This window comes from Thunnus maccoyii, chromosome 24, assembly GCF_910596095.1.
Source record: "Thunnus maccoyii chromosome 24, fThuMac1.1, whole genome shotgun sequence".
NCBI classification, from domain to species: Eukaryota; Metazoa; Chordata; class Actinopteri; order Scombriformes; family Scombridae; genus Thunnus; species Thunnus maccoyii.
This window is the reverse complement of record NC_056556.1, coordinates 11,178,873-11,197,117: the sequence shown is the minus strand read 5'-3', so window position 1 is coordinate 11,197,117 and position 18,245 is coordinate 11,178,873. Positions and strand designations below refer to the sequence as shown.

The following is an 18,245-nucleotide window of genomic DNA, read 5'->3' as shown; positions in this document are numbered from 1 at the left end:
CAGCGTACAGTAGTTTGAGGATTAGTGTCGTCCATCAAACAAGTGCAGGTTTTGTCATTTGATGAGCCTTCAGACAAACTCCTGTAACAGGATTTATTACTTACACTTGACTTCCTCAATTGTATTTCATCTTCTCACCGCCGCCTGAAACAACACGCCGCCACCAATGTCACTTTTTTTTTTTTTAACACAAGGTTGTTTTTAGTCTGGACACACAGTAAAGCAGACAGCCGGACCCTCAGCGGGTAGTATGATTAATATGTGCCACTTAAATACAAGAACAGCGGAAATAAAAAGGGCCTTTTGTCTTATTCTCTAACATTTACAGTAGATCAGGCCTTGTTGAGGTGCCCTGAGTCAAAATGTAGTTCACTGCAGATGCTGTTGAAGTTACTGCCTGGAGACCAATAATGAAACTTTGCAATCGTACGTTTTATTTATTCTTGTTTGCCTTTGCTGCATTCAGTTCACAGCACTGATGTAAGGTCAAGCTTACCAAATTATAAATAGCGGCTTTTTTCTGTACAACAATAAGCATTGTGCAACTCTCTACTGGTGATTGATTTAATACAGTAGTGACTGAGCATGAAGGCTTTTCTGTTTTGTGCTCTAAAAGCCAGGCGGTAGGTTTGCAGCAACAGACATTCATAAAAGTGAAATAAGAGTCCAGCTTTAATACTACTGTATCTACACAACTCCAATCAAAGACAACAAGCTATTAGTCTAGTTTCTAGTTTCATTTCTGCAGTGATTGAAATACAAAGAAGTGAAACAAAATGCCAATTCAGGCTATTTATGAGACTATGACGAGCTACCACCAGTTAGCAGCATCTCCATTATGAGCAGTATGTTTATATAACATGTTTGTAATGTGACACTTTATGATAGGCAGTGCTGTAGAACATCTCTTGATAACACAGTAAACCACATTAATTGCTCACTTTCTCATGTAGCAGCAGACAGAAACCAGCCACTACTTTTAATAAAAAATAGTGAAATTCAATTAGATATATATCTATATTTTCTAATCAATTTATGCTAGCATTAAGACCTCAGCCATTGTCCTGTGGCTCTTTTCCATATGCAGACAACAAACAGGAAGCGTGTAAGAAATGTGTTAGGTGAAGCAGACGGAGCAGGCAGGTGGGCGAGAAGAGGAGGAACAGTAACACTGTGTGGGCGACGGCGCTGGCAAGCTGTCCATGCTATCTGGTTTTCATCTCCTCATCAGATGTCAGCCTGTTAGTGAGGTCCTTCACTGATATGATGGATATGATGTTGATTTGGTGGCGTATTTATTTTAAAACTGGTTGTTTATTGGAAACGCGTAGCTCAAACTGATTGTAATAACGCTGAATGTCAGCTGTTTTAGCAGCTTCACTCTCAATGCAGCGTCAATACTCGTCTTCAGAAAGCTAAAGAAGAGAGGAAGCGTGATGAGAAATGGATATAATATACTGTGTATGTCTAGAAGACGTCCATTTTTATTTGTACGTCAATTTTCCTTCGCTTTCAGTTCTGCCTTCCTTTCCATTTCCATTCTTTTGCTCTCTCATTGATGACTGGAGGTCACAGGATATAAATAGCCCTCCATCTTTAACAAGGTAATCTTAGAGCACTGAGTTAACCAGTTACAGCATGTGTGTGTATGTGTGTGTACACAAGAGAGAGACAGAGAGTAATGGAAACTGGGCCATGCAGCTTCTTCACACTCGATCTCATTGACCGGCCACAGATTACTGTCACCTCTTGTTAGCCTGTGCGAACGTGTGTGTATGTTTGTAGACGGACTATTTAGCAACAAATTAAACGACTTAGACCGGGTTTATTCGCTGTGACTGACAGCTGCCATTGGAAATGTATATAGAGAGTGTTTCATGAGTGAGAGCGACACCAGAAAAAGTGAAGAGGATTAGGTGTGTTCAGAGCTCGGATGTCTCGTCCAGGCCTGCCCCTCATGCTGGTTGCCACCGTTCAAAATGAAAAGGTGCTTAATGATGGCTGTGACCTGCTATGACATGAACGCCCCCTGGACACAATTCAAACTAAAGAAAACCACGGTGGAAATGCCAAGAAAAAAAAGATGCTACCAACTATTACATGTCTGAGAGGTGTTGGAGGTGTATGTAACCCTGATGTCTCATGTTTCAGACCAGATGGATCAGAAAAGACAAATCAATTCCTAAAAAAAACAAGAGAAAGCACAGATGACATGTTAGGTGATGCATCAGTGTTATATAATCTTGCCATGTTCTCATGGTAGATTCACATATCATTTTGACAACATTTCATAAATTTGCTTAAAACTTGTGCAGCATATTTTTTGTAAATATAGCTGGTATTGCCACCAGAGCTTGGTTTTTACACTTAAAGTCTGAATTTGTGACATCCTCTTCTCGTGTGAGTTGGAAAAGTGAAATGGATGCCATGAACACTTTGCATAACAAATATGTAGTTGTGCAAACAATTTGCATTTTTTTGTTGAGGTTTTTTGTTTGGTAAATCTCTGGGATGTGGTGTTGTCATAGGATGAATGGAGTTTGAGCTGTAGGATGTGTTCCCCAAATCCAGCTGGTCATAAAGTGTGTTTCCCCATGCAAGCCCAGTCCTGCCTGAAATGCTTTAAAGCCCAAAGATCTGACTTGCATGTTTCAGGCTAGTCAGGAGTATTAGAATACCAACCACCAGTAGCCTTTCCAGTCTAATATTTGTTAGCTCTTGTTTATATAACTGTAGGACTTTAAGAGCTATTTTTGGATTAGTAGTTTTAAGTTATGTAATTTAAGTTTGTATGAGAAAAAAACAAACATGTCTGGATCCTTAATATTTTGAAGATACTTAAACAGGAGCAGAAAATGGATAAATGCAAGAAACTGCAAATAGGAGCTGAAAACTGGGTAAATACAGTAAGTCTTTCATTGGTATCATCATCACCTCTGCTGTTATATTGAATGTCAAGCTGATGCAAAGCATTAAATGCAGTTTCAGCCAGTAAAATAAAATGTGTCAATGGGTTTACTTTTGCAAAATGTCTTGATCAGACTTGTTCAGAAAAAAAATTGAGTTTTTAGTGCAAAAAGTTGAGAAGTCACTTAATATTTTATATGAAGTCTTAGCATGTTATTCTGTTATACTTTTATTTGACACACTGGATTTACAATAAACCAATCAGACATCACCATGAAGCAATTAAAGTCTTTACAGGCTTGTTGTTTATCACTGGTTGTACTTGGTGGCAAATGTGCTGGATGGCTTTATGGGGCAAAAAGGTAGTCGTTGTTTCAGAGCAGCGGAGCTAAACTTAGAGTTTCTGGCAAGTAGAGAAAGAATGAGTGACAGACTGAATGACTTCCAACGCGCTTATCCTCCTAAATCTATCTGGATTTATTTTATATCCTGAGGACAAGAAAAAAAAAACAACAAAGAACATCAAAAAAACAAAAGAGAAGCAACAACACAGGAAGACGTCTGCTTTCAGGTGTCTTATTAGTCTTGTGTATGTGTGTGTGTGGGAGTGGGAGTGGGCGTGGGAGTGTGTGTGTGCGCGCATGTATTCTGCATTCCAGTCTGAGTCACATGCAGGTCCGTGTATCCGTGGTAACAAAAGCTCTCATTCATTGAAGAGAAATTACTCATTCATTCTATCCATGTGTAAATGTCTGAGAATCTCTGTGTGTATCACGCAGTATTTTGTTTTTAGTGTGCAGGAGTGTGTTGATAGTGCATGTGTGACAGTATAAGATCGTCATACGTTTGTTTAGCTGTTAAAACCTTATCAAATATGAGAGTCTAATAAAAATGACATCAAGTTACAAATATTGGATGATTTATTCAGAAAATCTATTCAGATCTTGCCAGAACAAAGCTTCACCCACATGACATTACATGAAATATACAAACATGTGTCTTTTGTGTCTTATTTTCCCTGCAGTGTGCTGGTGAGGAGAACTGGGTGGACAGCAGGACGATTTACATCGGACACAAGGAGCCTCCTCCAGGAACCGAGGCCTTTATACAACAAAGATTCCCCGACAACAGAATAGTTTCCTCAAAGGTCAGTGAAAAAAACACACACACACACACGCAGATTTAAAATGCACTTTCAGATCTTTTTAAAAATACAGCAACAGTAATGAACTTCTGAACTGAGTTAGATAAGACGGTTTATTTTTTCCTGTTCAGAATCAATTATACATGGAGTAAGTAGGGTAAGAGAGCAGGGCGTAGATAATAGAACAAAAGGACATGACAGGGAAGAACAGCCAGCGCTGCTGCTGCACTATTCAAGCTTGTCTTTTGTTGTGTGGGTGACTTAGTTTCAGTAATAGGACACAGTGTTGAAAAGAGGCGTTTTGGGAAAGAAGAGCAGGTGATTATTAGGAGGAAGTGATATTTAACGATTTCAGTGATCTGTGCAGCTACTTGAGCTGGTGCTTTATTGATAATTTTGTTTCTCCATGTGCAGTTTTGTAAAATGTTTTTTTTTTATGGTTGTGGTTAATCACAGGTTTATATTTGTACTGTGATGATACTGTGTTATTAAACCTGAAAGTTCTTATGGAATTATTCAATCCCACTGATGGTGATGTGGATTAAAAAGCATCTATTCATTGATTTTTGTGTTTGCTGTAAAAACACAAACATTGAGGAGCATTGTGCTTCTTAAATAAATGTGATGTTATGTTTTCTTATGCTCTCCAAGGATAAATATTAGGCTGGAAACTATCTGCACTTGATTTTTGTCTCTTTTCCTGTATGTGTTTATGTCAGCCATTTATTTTCAGTTGTCTCCAAGTTGTGTCACCCTGAACCTGTGTGGATGTTTCCTCTGGATGTCTGACAGGAATATCTGTTGATAACACTTAAAGTGACTCTTCTGTGTGACTGAACTTATGTCTCATGTTTCCAGTACACATTTTGGAACTTCATCCCAAAGAATATGTTTGAGCAGTTCAGGAGAGTCGCCAACTTCTACTTTCTCATCATATTTCTGGTTCAGGTAAGAGCTGTTTCCCTTACGTTGATTTTTTTTTCTTCAGTTTTATAAGATCTTATTTGCCACTGCTTTTGTTCACTTCTATGCTGTAATTAAAACAATTCAATTGAGTTATTTTTATGTTGTTGTTTTTTTTATATAATTGACCTGTCAGACAATGTGGCAATAAACCATTATTTTGGAGAACAAAAGCAAGCACTGTTGCTACAGTTGAACTTCCTGTAGTCCCATATTAAAGGAGCATAATAGGATTGGTGAATGCAGCTATAAAGTTTCATCCAATGTAAACAAAGGAACTAATCTGTCTGGGTGTAGGAGGAGATAAGGTCCATCAATGTTTTTGTAATTGCTACTACATCCCTGTAGAGGCATGTAAAGGTCAGATCCTGTTTCTCTTTTTAAAGTCCTGATGAAACAGCATTTCAAGAGTATCTAACTTCCGTATCGTGACGTATTTCTGAGTGAAACAGGATAAACAGGCGGGATGTAACGTTCGGAGGAATTTAATTTGGACGCTAAAAGCTGAAGATTGATTGATGCGTGGACGTCATGCTATTATTGATTGAAATTGGTTGGTTCAAGCCTGCATAAGAACATGTCATATTTTGTTTTATAGGAGGAAAACATGATTGGATTTTGATATAATAATGTAAAGAAATAGATTTTTTTTGGCATATATTGTTAAATAGGTGGATGTGATCTAAAAAGGCTAAAAATGCATTTTTCATTTCAACTTTATTTCTTTATCTGTCTGTGTTTGTGTCACTTCAGTTGATCATTGACACTCCCACCAGTCCGATCACCAGTGGACTGCCGCTCTTCTTTGTCATCACAGTCACCGCCATTAAACAGGTGAGACCCGAAGCTTTTCATGAGCGATTAAGTTCTTAAGTTACTTTTTCTCTGTTGGTGTTCACAATAAATCCACCACTGACAAAACACACACACACACACACACTTCATCTCTTCACTTATACATGCCACTCTCTCTCTTTCTCTCAGGGTTATGAGGACTGGTTGAGACACAAAGCAGACAACGCCGTCAACCAGTGTCCTGTCCACGTGGTGCAGCATGGGAAAGTTGTCCGCAAACAAAGTCGCAAGCTCAGGGTGTGTTTATGTGTGTGTGTGTGTGTGACCAGATAAATCACTCTCACCCCATATAACATGAACAGAGCTTTGGTGCATTTGTTTTATAGGCTCATGTTGAGGGATTTTCATGTGATTAAGCTGTGAGTGTGCGTGTGTGTGTGTGTAAGCTTACATTTGAGAGCAATTCTTCTTTTAAAATCTGTTACATTATTGTTTTTTACCATTGGTTGAGTAAGAGAGAGTGAAATTGCAGCTAAAAAACAAATATAAAGGTTCTCTTACAGGATCAACAGTCTTGAGAACAGATGTAAGTGACTGTTGGCTGAACTTGAGAGGTCTACAGGTGGTAAAGCAGAAGGTTAGCTTGTTAGACAAACTGCATTAGCAATATTAACTAATAGGGATCAATGCCATGCCATCTTTAAAGATGCCACATGTAGGAGTTTGTTTCTTTCAGGCCTCATTGGAAAGTCAATAGATATGGTATATTTCATTTCAGCTTTTCACCAAAGCAAACAAAGGCAAGAGACAAATTTGACCATGTAGTCTAAGTGCAAATAAAGTTGATTGTGCAAATACTTGCAAATTATTGGTTTGAATCATCAAGTTGAATTGTATTGAAATTAGAAATTTAACAAGGAAAAAGGGTTCACTCCAGCTCTCTGTGCTCTATTTCTGTGTCCGTCTCAGGTCGGAGATGTCGTCTATGTGAAAGAAGATGAGACTTTTCCCTGCGATCTCATCCTCCTTTCCTCCTCTCGAGATGATGGGACCTGCTTTGTTACTACAGCTAGTCTGGACGGAGAGAGCAGCCATAAGGTGTGTGTGTGTTTAATGTGCGCTTAATTTCATTTAATTAAGCACTTAATTCACTTCCAATCTTATCTTTGTCTCACTTCTCTCCTCTGATGTTCCTCCTACCTCTGTCTTTCCCTTTATCCCTCATTGTCTGTCATGATTTACTATATTTTTCTCCCGTGTTAGACATACTATGCAGTTCAAGACACCAAAGCTTACAACACAGAGAAGGAGGTGGAATCTATCCACGCTACGATAGAATGTGAACAACCACAGCCAGACCTGTACAAGTCAGTACAACACACACACACACAGTTGAACAATGTTTTCTTATATATCTCTTAAATAAATGTTTGAAACATGTCTGTCACCTCTGTTTTACACAGATTTGTGGGGCGTATCAACGTCTACATGGACAGTGAGCCAGTTGCCAGGTAATCTAAAATCAATGCAGGAAACTCCTAACATATCAGAAATATTATCACTTTTCCCAGTAATTATTAATGTAATCACCACCAATTGGTTTCTTTCATATTCAGTCATTATGATATGATATGGTTAATTTATAGATTACAGACACAAAAACAAAATCCAAGGTATGATGTAATGTTACTGTCAGAAACACAAATTTTTTCTTGTTCAAACATGGCGTTTTGATATTAAGGGGTAGAGGTGTTCTGGGATAAATTTCTCACGATGAGTCAGTCTAATTGAGTAGTTTTCTGTTTTCAGGCCATTAGGATCAGAGAATCTGCTTCTCCGAGGAGCCACACTCAAGAACACTGAGTACATCTATGGTAATATCACATGAAATACACTAAAACGTTTAAAAATACAGTTCACCTCTGCTTTCACATATTAAAAACACATTTGTAGTGTTATCACCATTAAAAAAAACAATTAAAACACCTTTATCTCTTTCTTCCTTTAGCGGTTGCCATCTACACTGGTATGGAAACCAAGATGGCTCTCAACTACCAGTCCAAGTCACAGAAGCGGTCTGCAGTGGAAAAGTGAGCTCTCTGTCTCTCTCATTTCCATGTACTGTATGTGTAATAAATTGTGGAGGAGAACTTGTTAGCATTGATTGACATCCACACGCACGCTGTACAGTCTTTGGCAGAATAATTTTCTTCAATTAACACTGGCTTAGATAATCATTTTCATTTTTCTACCCATCCCTCCATCCATCTGTTCACTTTTCATTTCCTCATTTATTCATTGACTGAAGATCCTTGTGTTCTCTCACTCAGCACTCACTGGATCGTTTCTCTCCATCTGGCATTGACATGCATCTTGTATCTAGATTGGCTGTACTGTAGATATGACTGACTGTAGGTGGATTACATTTACACTTGGATACAGTGTGTCTGATTAACTCATTAGAATTTTATTTGTCTTTCTTTTGCCAAAATGGACTTGGCTTCGAGTCATCGACTTGTGTCAGCTGTTCTCTTTTTATTCAAGTATCTATTCTGATAAATACAGTGTGTTATTGTGCTTTTACATGTGGAACTGATCTACACTGTCTTCCTGAATCTATGCGCTTTACTTAGTTTCTATATGTGGATTGGATATATTTTTGTTAATGATGAATCTTCTGTTTATTTGCACCTGTTTGCATTTTTCTTTTTGTCCCTTTTTATTGTGTCCAGTGTGAGAATTAATACCAGGAAGTTTGAGTGTTACGTTGCTTTGCTACATACCTGATCCAGACCTCTAAACGTAAAGAAACTTTGCAGGTTTTTTTTTAAGTCTCAGGCACCTTTTAGGCCATAAAGGGATACAGGATGCTATCAGGTTGTGCTGGTATTGAGAGAAAGTAGAGTTAAATAAACGTATGCTTCATTTTCCTTCTAAACTATTTAGTTGTAGGCTACAAGAAAATACAGAGTGTTATACTTTCTTTACTGTGATAACTTGCTGCTTCTACTTTTGTGAATTTGTACCACTGTTGAAGGTCGTAATGGTTCTATCTCGATAGCGGCTACTTAAGCCACGTTTGCACTATGTCAGATGAAAGGGAAGGATCGGAAAGATTCCCATGTTAAGGACTTGCGAGCGTTCATGTCATCTGATAACTCAGAAAGGTTGTATGAAAACTGAGCTGGTCGTATGAGGGTTTAATATACTGTGCATTGACAAAATTACATTATGTCCATTAAACTTGGGTTTAATTACATTGAAGGACAGACTTGGGCTGACATGAGGCGTCCATGTTTGCTTGTTTTTTTTAAAGTGCCAACTCGGTCATATCAGAACCTTTTCTCTGTCAGGGAAAATTTACGTATCAAGTAGAATAATCATGCTCCACATACTGTCTGAAACAGGAGTATATAATATGATTGTGAACAAATGTTTCACTAGCTGCTTGTTGTCTCTCTCTGCAGGTCGATGAATGCCTACCTGGTGGTCTACTTGTGCATCCTTATCAGCAAAGCCCTCATCAACACGGTGATGAAATACGTGTGGCAGGCAGACCCCAACAGAGACGAGCCCTGGTACAACGAGAGAACTGAGACAGAGAGACAGAGACACATCGTAAGTCTTTTAATTGCATTCCTTCAAGCTGGGAAAAGAGGATTTCTTCATCCCCTGTTTACCGTCTCACACTCTTCGTCCTCCTCCTCAGGTCATCAGGGCGTTCACAGACTTCTTGGCCTTCATGGTTCTCTTCAACTACATCATTCCTGTCTCGATGTACGTCACCGTGGAGATGCAGAAGTTCCTGGGATCCTACTTCATCATGTGGGACGACGAGATGTTTGACGAACAGCTGGGGGAGAGAGCTGTGGTCAACACCTCAGACCTGAATGAGGAGCTGGGACAGGTGGATACACATGCAAACACATTTTATAGTCAAAACATGTGTTTCCCCACGATTTCTGTTGTCTTCAGTGATGTCATTCTGTAAACTTCATCTCTAGCTCGCATTTTCTGATACAGTGCATATGGATAACATACAAACAACTGCACTAGAGTAGTATGACACACTTGCATTACAAGTTTTTAAGAAACTAGATGTGGATTAAAAAAGCACACACATACACTAACACTTATCCTGCTCTCTTTCCAGGTGGAGTATGTGTTTACTGACAAGACGGGGACCCTGACAGAGAACAACATGGAGTTCATAGAGTGCTGTGTGGATGGACACGTTTATGTACCTCACGCTATCTGTAACGGACAGGTAAAGACCTGATAGATGGATGGATGCTCATGATTATTTGCTCTCATATCTTTATTTCTGGGGTTAAGCAGGGAACACACTTTAAGATTATTAAAAACCTAGAAAGCCACTCCACGCATAGCAACTGTTTCCACCAACAAACACTGTTTCTTTCTAGCTTTCAACCAAATCTCATAGTCTTCAGCAAATGTAACTTGTTGGTGAAGATTGTGTGACCACTTGTGATGTCAGTGGTCCAGATTCCAGTAGTAATTCTCAAATTCTGTTTATAAAAATTGTAACGAGAACAATCAGCAATGACTAGATCAGAAGACGAACAATTGGAAACCTTTAACAGCACACATTGTAAGATTTTATCTCCTGAGTGTCAGTGCCAGCTAACACACACAGGAACAGACTGGGTCCAACAGTCATCACGCCTAAATCATAATTATAATTAGCTCAACCATCATTATAAATGGACTGAATAAGACAAATGAAGACTTTCACTTACTTCCATTCGCATTCTTTGATTCACTGTTTTCTATTTGCACACCCTGAATATACATACTGTATATGTTTAGCTTTCTTTTATTCATATATCTTTACTAAATTAATTAGTAGTTGTAATTGTGGCTGTATCATATTTTAAAAAACCCATATTCACTCTATTCATGTTAATATCATCATATTTATATTTAATTTGTGTTTTGTATTTCTAGGTGATGCCCGGTGCAGCTAGCATGGACATGATAGACACGTCACCAGGTCCCGGGGCCAGGGTGAGCATAGCATCAGTTTGAATTTAATTATGTGTGTGTGTGTGTGTGTGTGTGTGTGTCTGTGTGTGTGTGTGTGTGTGTGTGCATGAGGGTAACACAGTGTTTCGTCGTCCTCCACAGGAGCACGAAGAGCTGTTTTTCCGGGCGCTGTGTTTGTGCCACACGGTGCAGGTGAAGGAGGAGGAGACAGTGGATGGGATCAAGCACGGCATCCACCAAGGCAAATCCACCTCCTTCTACATTTCCTCATCTCCGGACGAGGTGGCTCTGGTGGAGGGCATGAAGAGGTGAAGCACACACACACACACACACACACACACACATAAAATGCCAGTGATAGATTCAGATCCAGTTCATCCAGTTAACTCACTCAATTTCCAATAATGGTGCGTTGCTCTGTGCTTCAGGCTTGGCTTCACCTATTTGAGACTAAAGGACAGTCACATGGAGATCTTGAATAGGGAGGATGAGATTGAGAGGTGAGTGTGTCCCTTTGAAACCACGTTGTTTATCTCTTTAACCTGCGGCAACAATTCTCTTTAGAGAAAATAGTTTCATATCTACCAGCTTTTCATTCATTTTAGATGTTATTTATATCTTATATAATATATGATGATGTTTAATTTTGTCACCTCTGATTAGATTATCAATTTTGGTAATTTATCACTTGTTTATTGAATAAAAGATTATATGTATTCTTGTTTACAATTTCAGCATGTTACCATAGTTACATAATTTGGTTAGCAACCGATGTATGTCACTACCGCAGCAAGTATGAGCAGCTTAGTAACTGCCGAAACCAGCAACCCTGCGAGCTATAAATTTAGAACAGAGACGAACAGACATGATCTCAGATATTCTCCATCATATATAGGCATGTAAATTAGTGTTGGCTGAAAACAGAACTTTTCAGCATTTTCAAAACTAATATAAACCATCCGTTAAAATAGATTTTTAAATGTTTATATGAGGCTGAAATGCAGCTACAGTATAGGATGTTTTCACTGTTGTTTGTGTGATTTATATATTTTTTTTTTTTTCAGGTTTGAGCTGCTGGAAGTTTTGACATTTGACTCAGTCAGACGGAGGATGAGCGTCATTGTCAGAGCCAGCACTGGTAATACAAACCAAACTGTTAATATGGATGTATATGGTTAGGTTTACCGTATGTGTGTGGTTTCTCTCTTACACACATCCCCCTCTTCTTCTTTGCCTTTCTGTGTGTGTGTGTGTGAACAGGTGAGCTCTATCTGTTCTGTAAAGGTGCAGACTCCTCCATCTTCCCAAAGGTTATATCAGGCAAGGTGGATCAGGTCAAAGCTCGGGTGGAGCACAACGCAGTGGTGAGAACATACACACACACACACAAACTCTCTCATTCCCTTATACTATAGATCCATAAAATAACGGTATTTCTCACTTGGAACAGTTTTGACACTGTAGATTCACCTTGTGGGTGTATTTTAAAGGTTGTGTGACTTCGGTGGTTTCCACAGTTACATGACCACAGCAAGTTTCCATGGTTACAACAGGAAGTCGATCAGTGGAGCATGGCCCACTTCCATCAAACAGTCGTTCTGTATTTTTCCATAGAGAGCTCAGGGAGGTTTCTAGCTTGTAGTTTCATTGACATTGGAATTTATTAACAGCCACAAAATTCATTCATTCATTAACATATTATCATCTTTATTTACACTCATTTGATGTCCAAAGTTCTCCTGGGAATGTAGGAAATAACCAACTGAGGTAGTAGACAGGTTGAGTGGATGGACACATAATAAAACGGTTAACTGTGAAACCTCATCACAAAATAACTCTCAAAATGCAGAACTGAATATCACTGGATGGTTGTAGCAGTATAGGAGTATCTAAGATGTAGGAGTTTTTAGTTCAGTTTACCCATAAAGATGAACTAAAGGCAGTGAATTTAAGCGGTAGCAGAAACCAGGTCAGTAAAGCTTTGCTAGTTGCAGTTGCAGATAAAACATAGCTTTCCGTGGAAGCAAACAATTCTGTGGTGGGTGTTCTGGTGAGGTTCAAATAGAAAGTGCTGTTGCCGCCTAAAACCCACACACTCACATTCAGAACCCAAACGGAGCCAATATCTATATTTTGCTGTTTGTTTAGAATCTTGCAAACAAAATAAAGCACATTTCAGACACAAAATCTAAAAGGTTGATCAGAATAAGTTCTCTGTGAATAATTTCTCTATTGTTTCTTCCTTAATATATCAGTCTGACCCTGTTTGATTCTCTTTAGGAGGGTCTGAGGACACTTTGTGTTGCCTATCGACCTCTGAGTCCTGAACAGTACCAGGAAGTGTGCCACCTGCTGAACGGGGCCAAATTGGCACTACAGGACCGGGACAAACGTCTGGCCGAGGCCTACGACCTCATTGAGAAAGATCTGATACTGCTGGGAGCCACTGCTGTGGAGGACAGGTAGAGGATCTCTTTCAATGCATCCAGTCTTTCCTTTTGGTTTGTTCTTGCCACTTTCAGCCATAACCGACCTTCATTGTCATCGACACAAGTACAAATTTGTTATGTTGCTTATATCAATAAATGCAGTACAGCTTGTAATTCTGTACTGCAAAATAAGTACTGAAAATAAGTCACATTGCATTCTGGGATTTTAGTTTTATATTTTAGTATCTTTTAGCACTTTAAAGATTAAGGGATCTCCACCTCCCAGAATACACTTATGCACTCTTTGGATCTAAATGTCCAAATGTCCGCACCCCTAATAGCCCAAAGCGCTAACCTTTGATTCTGTGCGTGCTGCCATCCAGACAAGTGCTGCCCTAGTTCAGAGAGAACCAGACTGAGTGAGGGCATGTGGCAATTCAACCCTCTGATCACACACTCACTACTAAGGCAATTATAGTGCAAGCTGAAAAAGGATTGTTAACCCAGAGGGTTTTGCAAGTCAACTTGTCCTGTGCAGAGAGAGGCAGAGAGAAAATGATCCGAGTATTGTTAAACTGTATGAATCTGTTATTGTTGTTATTGATCAATAAATAATTTAGTGTGCCAACCACTGAAATTTCTCTCTTTTCTTTGTCTGTGTTTTTTCTACTTATCTCCATGACAGGCTCCAGGAAAAAGCAGCAGACACTATTGAGTCTCTCCACAAGGCAGGCATGAAGGTGTGGGTCCTGACTGGTGATAAGATGGAGACAGCGGCCGCTACCTGCTACGCCAGCAAGCTGTTTCGCCGCAACACCCAGATTCTGGAGCTTACCACCAAACGCACCGAGGAGCAGAGCCTTCACGATGTCCTGTTTGACCTGAGTAGGACCGTCCTGAGGCAGCATGGAGGCATGACCAGGGACACCTTCTCTGGGTATGTCTTTGTGTGTTTGTGAGAGACACTGTCAGATCTCCAACTTGCCAACCTTTTAGCAAATGTCTAGTAACATGAGCTGAACTAAAATAAAGTACTTGTCTTTAATCTGTTGCAATAAATCAACAACGGGGAGAAAATGTGTTGTAACTGACTATTTCCCACAATATTAATGTGGTTACAGTTAGAATGAATTAATACTGAGCATAAAATAGGATGACGGTAGTTGACTGAGTGCCATCATGCAGTTACTGTACAGAGTGTTATTTGACAAGTGTTCCTGTGTGCGTACAGTTTATCAAGTGACTGCACCGACTATGGTTTGATCATCGATGGAGCCACCCTCTCTGCAGTGATGAGGCCCGGCCAGGAGGACTCAAACTCAGGGAACTACAAAGAGATCTTCCTAGAAATCTGCCGCAACTGCAGCGCTGTGCTCTGCTGTCGAATGGCGCCTCTCCAGAAAGCGCAGGTACAAAAACATCAATATGGAGCTAAATTAAAAATCAAAGACCACATGCTTTAGTAATACTTTGTGCTGATGCATTAAGCTACAGTAAGAGTTCAAAGATGTCACTTTTTCTCTGTCGCCTTACTAGATCGTGAAGCTGATCAAAGCCTCCGAGGAGCACCCGATCACGCTGGCCATTGGAGATGGAGCTAATGATGTCAGCATGATCCTGGAGGCTCATGTTGGCATTGGTTAGTATTCTGGCAGTTTCACCCATCCTGCATTAAATTTAATAAAAGGCTACAGTCCTGTAAAGTGATCTTTGCACTCTACAACTGTCTGAAGTCTTGGACCCACAGACATCAGTGCCCAATCTTACTTGTTTTATGGGATTTTTGCCTTTTTATTCTGGTTTTCTTTCAAGTGAATGACCAGATGTGACTGACACAACCAGTCAAGTGCATCCACTTTGGTTATAAAAGACTAATTTGTTTCCTTGTCTGTTTAGGATTGTTTTTTGTACATTGTCCTTGGGGCCATGAGTCCTACACTATTCATCCAAACATTATTATAGCTGAAAGTCAGCACTTTCAAATCCAATGTGCTGTATCACTGTCATCACTGCCATAATACTCTTCACTATAAATGACTGTGTCAGTTTAATGACAAACATTGTGCGTCTCTACAGGTATCATGGGTAAGGAGGGTCGTCAGGCAGTGAGGAACAGTGACTACGCCATCCCGAAATTCAAACACCTCAAGAAGATGCTGCTTGTCCATGGACACTATTACTACATACGCATCTCTGAACTTGTGCAATACTTCTTCTACAAGGTAGTCCATTTGCCCATTGCATGTACAGTGGGTTATTGTGAGTTTTGTGGCTTTCTGAATATTTACTTTTAGTTTAGTATTTATTTTGTTTCTCATAGTGGTATTTGTGGAAGAGTTAGTATGTTTAAATGAATTTTAAGAAATGTTCAAGAGATTTTGAACTATACATGTAAGTTTTTTACTTTTGTTAATACTTACAATAGGCTTTAATCAAAAATCAGAAACCTTTTATATGTTGTCTCCAATAATTATAGTAAAATGAGTAAAAACACAGAACGTTTGTCACAGTTTAATCTCTTTTTAGCTTGTACAGAAAGAAAATTGATTCTTTCTATCAGACACTAATCACCAGTACAGTACAACTACTGACCCGCTGCCTGCTTTTCCTCTTCTTTTTTCTTCCCAGAATGTATGTTTCATCTTCCCCCAGTTCCTCTACCAGTTCTTCTGTGGCTTCTCACAACAGGTAGACAGACACATACACACACACACACACCTACCTAATTATACAAGTACACAAAATAAGCAACTTATCAAAGAATAAAATAAAAAATGACTTATTCTTTGCTCTCTGTCCTCATCCCTAGCCACTGTATGATACAGCCTACTTGACTCTGTACAACATCAGCTTCACCTCGCTGCCCATTCTGCTCTACAGTCTCATAGAGCAGCACATTAACATGGACATCCTGAAGAAGGACCCCTCTCTGTATAGGTCAGTGTTGATATCTGCCAGTCTACAAATACAAAATCCGCCTTGTCTGTATGTATATGATGTACGACGACGAGTACATGTGAGTATATTTTGCTTTGAGTGTCACTGACGAGTTGCCAGCAGCCCAGCAGGAGCAGGTAAGTGTGGTTCATGTCTCGCTCCTTCCAGATTAAATACTTGAGCAAATAAAATGCTTGTCATCTGGTAACAGCCAGATCCGCTGTCCTTCTTTCAGAATTTTTTAACTGTTCGTCACCAGGAAAACAAGCTCTCATGACACCAATTTTCAGGGTGTTTAAGTGATCCAATCCACTCGTAAACAACAGCACAGAATGAACTGCCTGTTTGCTGCTGAAGTCAGCTGATTCTTCCAGAGACGTTCTCCAACATGCACAGAGTTCATTTCAGCTTCATAAACAAGAAAAAAACACATGAATGTTTAACTTTTAGGTTATTTTATAGATATCAGTCATTTTCAGTCATAATACCCTCCATTCTGACTCTTTACTTACAATGCAATGGTGCAGAATCACTGATATAAAAATGCAGGCAAACAAGAAAAACAATATTTCCAAATGCAAAAACAGCACTTTAAAAAAAAATATCTGACTCTAATAAACTACCGGCACAAACATTATAGTATCTATTGATCTTACATTCATGCAAAGGAGACGTCTGCTTAATGCAGATCAGGCCTTATGGGGCAGAAACATTGTACTTAAACTTTGCTTGGGTTTAGTTTGTTCAAAGCTCAAACAAAGTGAAAATTCAAGGCGTCGCATGACTAGACGGAGCATTTTTCCTCTCAGACTGAAAAGTCAGAGAGGGAATGATAATTTGCGTGTTGAATAACATGGACAAAGGTTTTGATGCTGCAGAAGATGCATAAATTATACCAGGTCATATTGATGTTTTTATGATGCCTAGTTGAGTTATTCATGAATTAATGCATATAAATAATATACTAAATTAAATCAAAATATCCCATTACAGTCATTTCTGGTTAAGGTCCTCCCAAAGGCCGCTAGTATAGTATTGATCAATATATGTGTAGTAACTCATATTAGGGACGGGAACTCATACTGTTATCTTTTGTTTACCTCCACAGAGATATCGCTAAGAACTCTTTGCTGCGGTGGCCCATCTTCATATATTGGACTGTGCTGGGAGTATATGACGCAATTGTGATGTTCTTCGGTGCTTACTTCCTGTTTGACAACACCACCTTCACCAGCAACGGACAGGTAACACCTACGTGTCTATGGCAGCCGATTGTAATTCAGTCAATGAGATATTTTTAAAATGTTTTAACAAGATTTACATTATCCAAAGTAAAAATATCCACAGGCTGTTTATGAAGAAACATCTGCTGGCCATACATCCAGGTTTACATTTTTAAAATGTTTCTGCACCTCTGTGGTTTTTTTTTTCAAGTAGCACATTTTGTCATTGAAACTCATGGATGTTGGACGTTTATATTTATTTAAACTGAAGACTGCATACTTGAAGACAACACATTTGGCTTTTAATTTCCTCTTTCAGTTTGTCTGTGTGCATATTTTCAATATTTGTTGCTTGTCATTTCTGTCTGGGAGGTTTTATGTTTATTAATTAACACAGACCAGAAACTTTTTTTCTTTGTCACCTTTTCATCATCTTCTTTTTTTAACTCAATGTGTATTAACTGTAGCCTTTAGTGAATGATGCAGAGTTGCTTTGGTAGTGGATTTCCCAAAATGTAACATCTGATAGATTTATTTTTGGCTTTCAGCTATTTATTTTTTACTTTGATTGTAACTCAGTATTCAGCACAGTCTCACTTGTAGTTTGGCATATTCATTTAACAGTGAAAACTCTTTTATTCCTGTCTATAAATTGATTTCTCTAGACCACAATGTCTTGATGCTAACTATAAACTACTGTATAACACATCATATTATATATAGCTGAAGATTAGCAAGCATAAGTATTTTCTTGCAGTTAATTTGTCAAGTTGTAGCATGAAGTAACATAAAGGTGTGTTGTGTTAAGTAATGTAGCAGGAACCATATCCAAATACCAGC

At 38.9% G+C, this 18,245-nt stretch overlaps 1 protein-coding gene across 3 annotated transcripts in view; it reads left to right on the top strand.

Annotated features, from left to right (window-relative positions):
• atp11a (ATPase phospholipid transporting 11A) overlaps positions 1-18,245 on the top strand; it is a 54,225-nt gene that overhangs the window by 23,294 nt on the left and 12,686 nt on the right. For all 3 annotated transcript variants that reach the window (XM_042405073.1, XM_042405075.1, XM_042405074.1), the window contains exons 2-26: positions 3,932-4,054; positions 4,910-4,999; positions 5,768-5,848; positions 5,999-6,106; positions 6,779-6,907; positions 7,073-7,176; positions 7,273-7,320; positions 7,619-7,683; positions 7,818-7,899; positions 9,277-9,427; positions 9,519-9,716; positions 9,963-10,076; positions 10,778-10,837; positions 10,958-11,124; positions 11,245-11,316; positions 11,881-11,954; positions 12,077-12,180; positions 13,097-13,278; positions 13,931-14,182; positions 14,477-14,654; positions 14,782-14,884; positions 15,322-15,467; positions 15,874-15,933; positions 16,055-16,182; positions 17,291-17,426. In XM_042405073.1, coding sequence (XP_042261007.1) covers positions 3,932-4,054; positions 4,910-4,999; positions 5,768-5,848; positions 5,999-6,106; positions 6,779-6,907; positions 7,073-7,176; positions 7,273-7,320; positions 7,619-7,683; positions 7,818-7,899; positions 9,277-9,427; positions 9,519-9,716; positions 9,963-10,076; positions 10,778-10,837; positions 10,958-11,124; positions 11,245-11,316; positions 11,881-11,954; positions 12,077-12,180; positions 13,097-13,278; positions 13,931-14,182; positions 14,477-14,654; positions 14,782-14,884; positions 15,322-15,467; positions 15,874-15,933; positions 16,055-16,182; positions 17,291-17,426 — 2,955 coding nt within the window. The remainder of the gene's footprint in view (positions 1-3,931; positions 4,055-4,909; positions 5,000-5,767; positions 5,849-5,998; positions 6,107-6,778; positions 6,908-7,072; positions 7,177-7,272; positions 7,321-7,618; positions 7,684-7,817; positions 7,900-9,276; positions 9,428-9,518; positions 9,717-9,962; positions 10,077-10,777; positions 10,838-10,957; positions 11,125-11,244; positions 11,317-11,880; positions 11,955-12,076; positions 12,181-13,096; positions 13,279-13,930; positions 14,183-14,476; positions 14,655-14,781; positions 14,885-15,321; positions 15,468-15,873; positions 15,934-16,054; positions 16,183-17,290; positions 17,427-18,245) is intronic.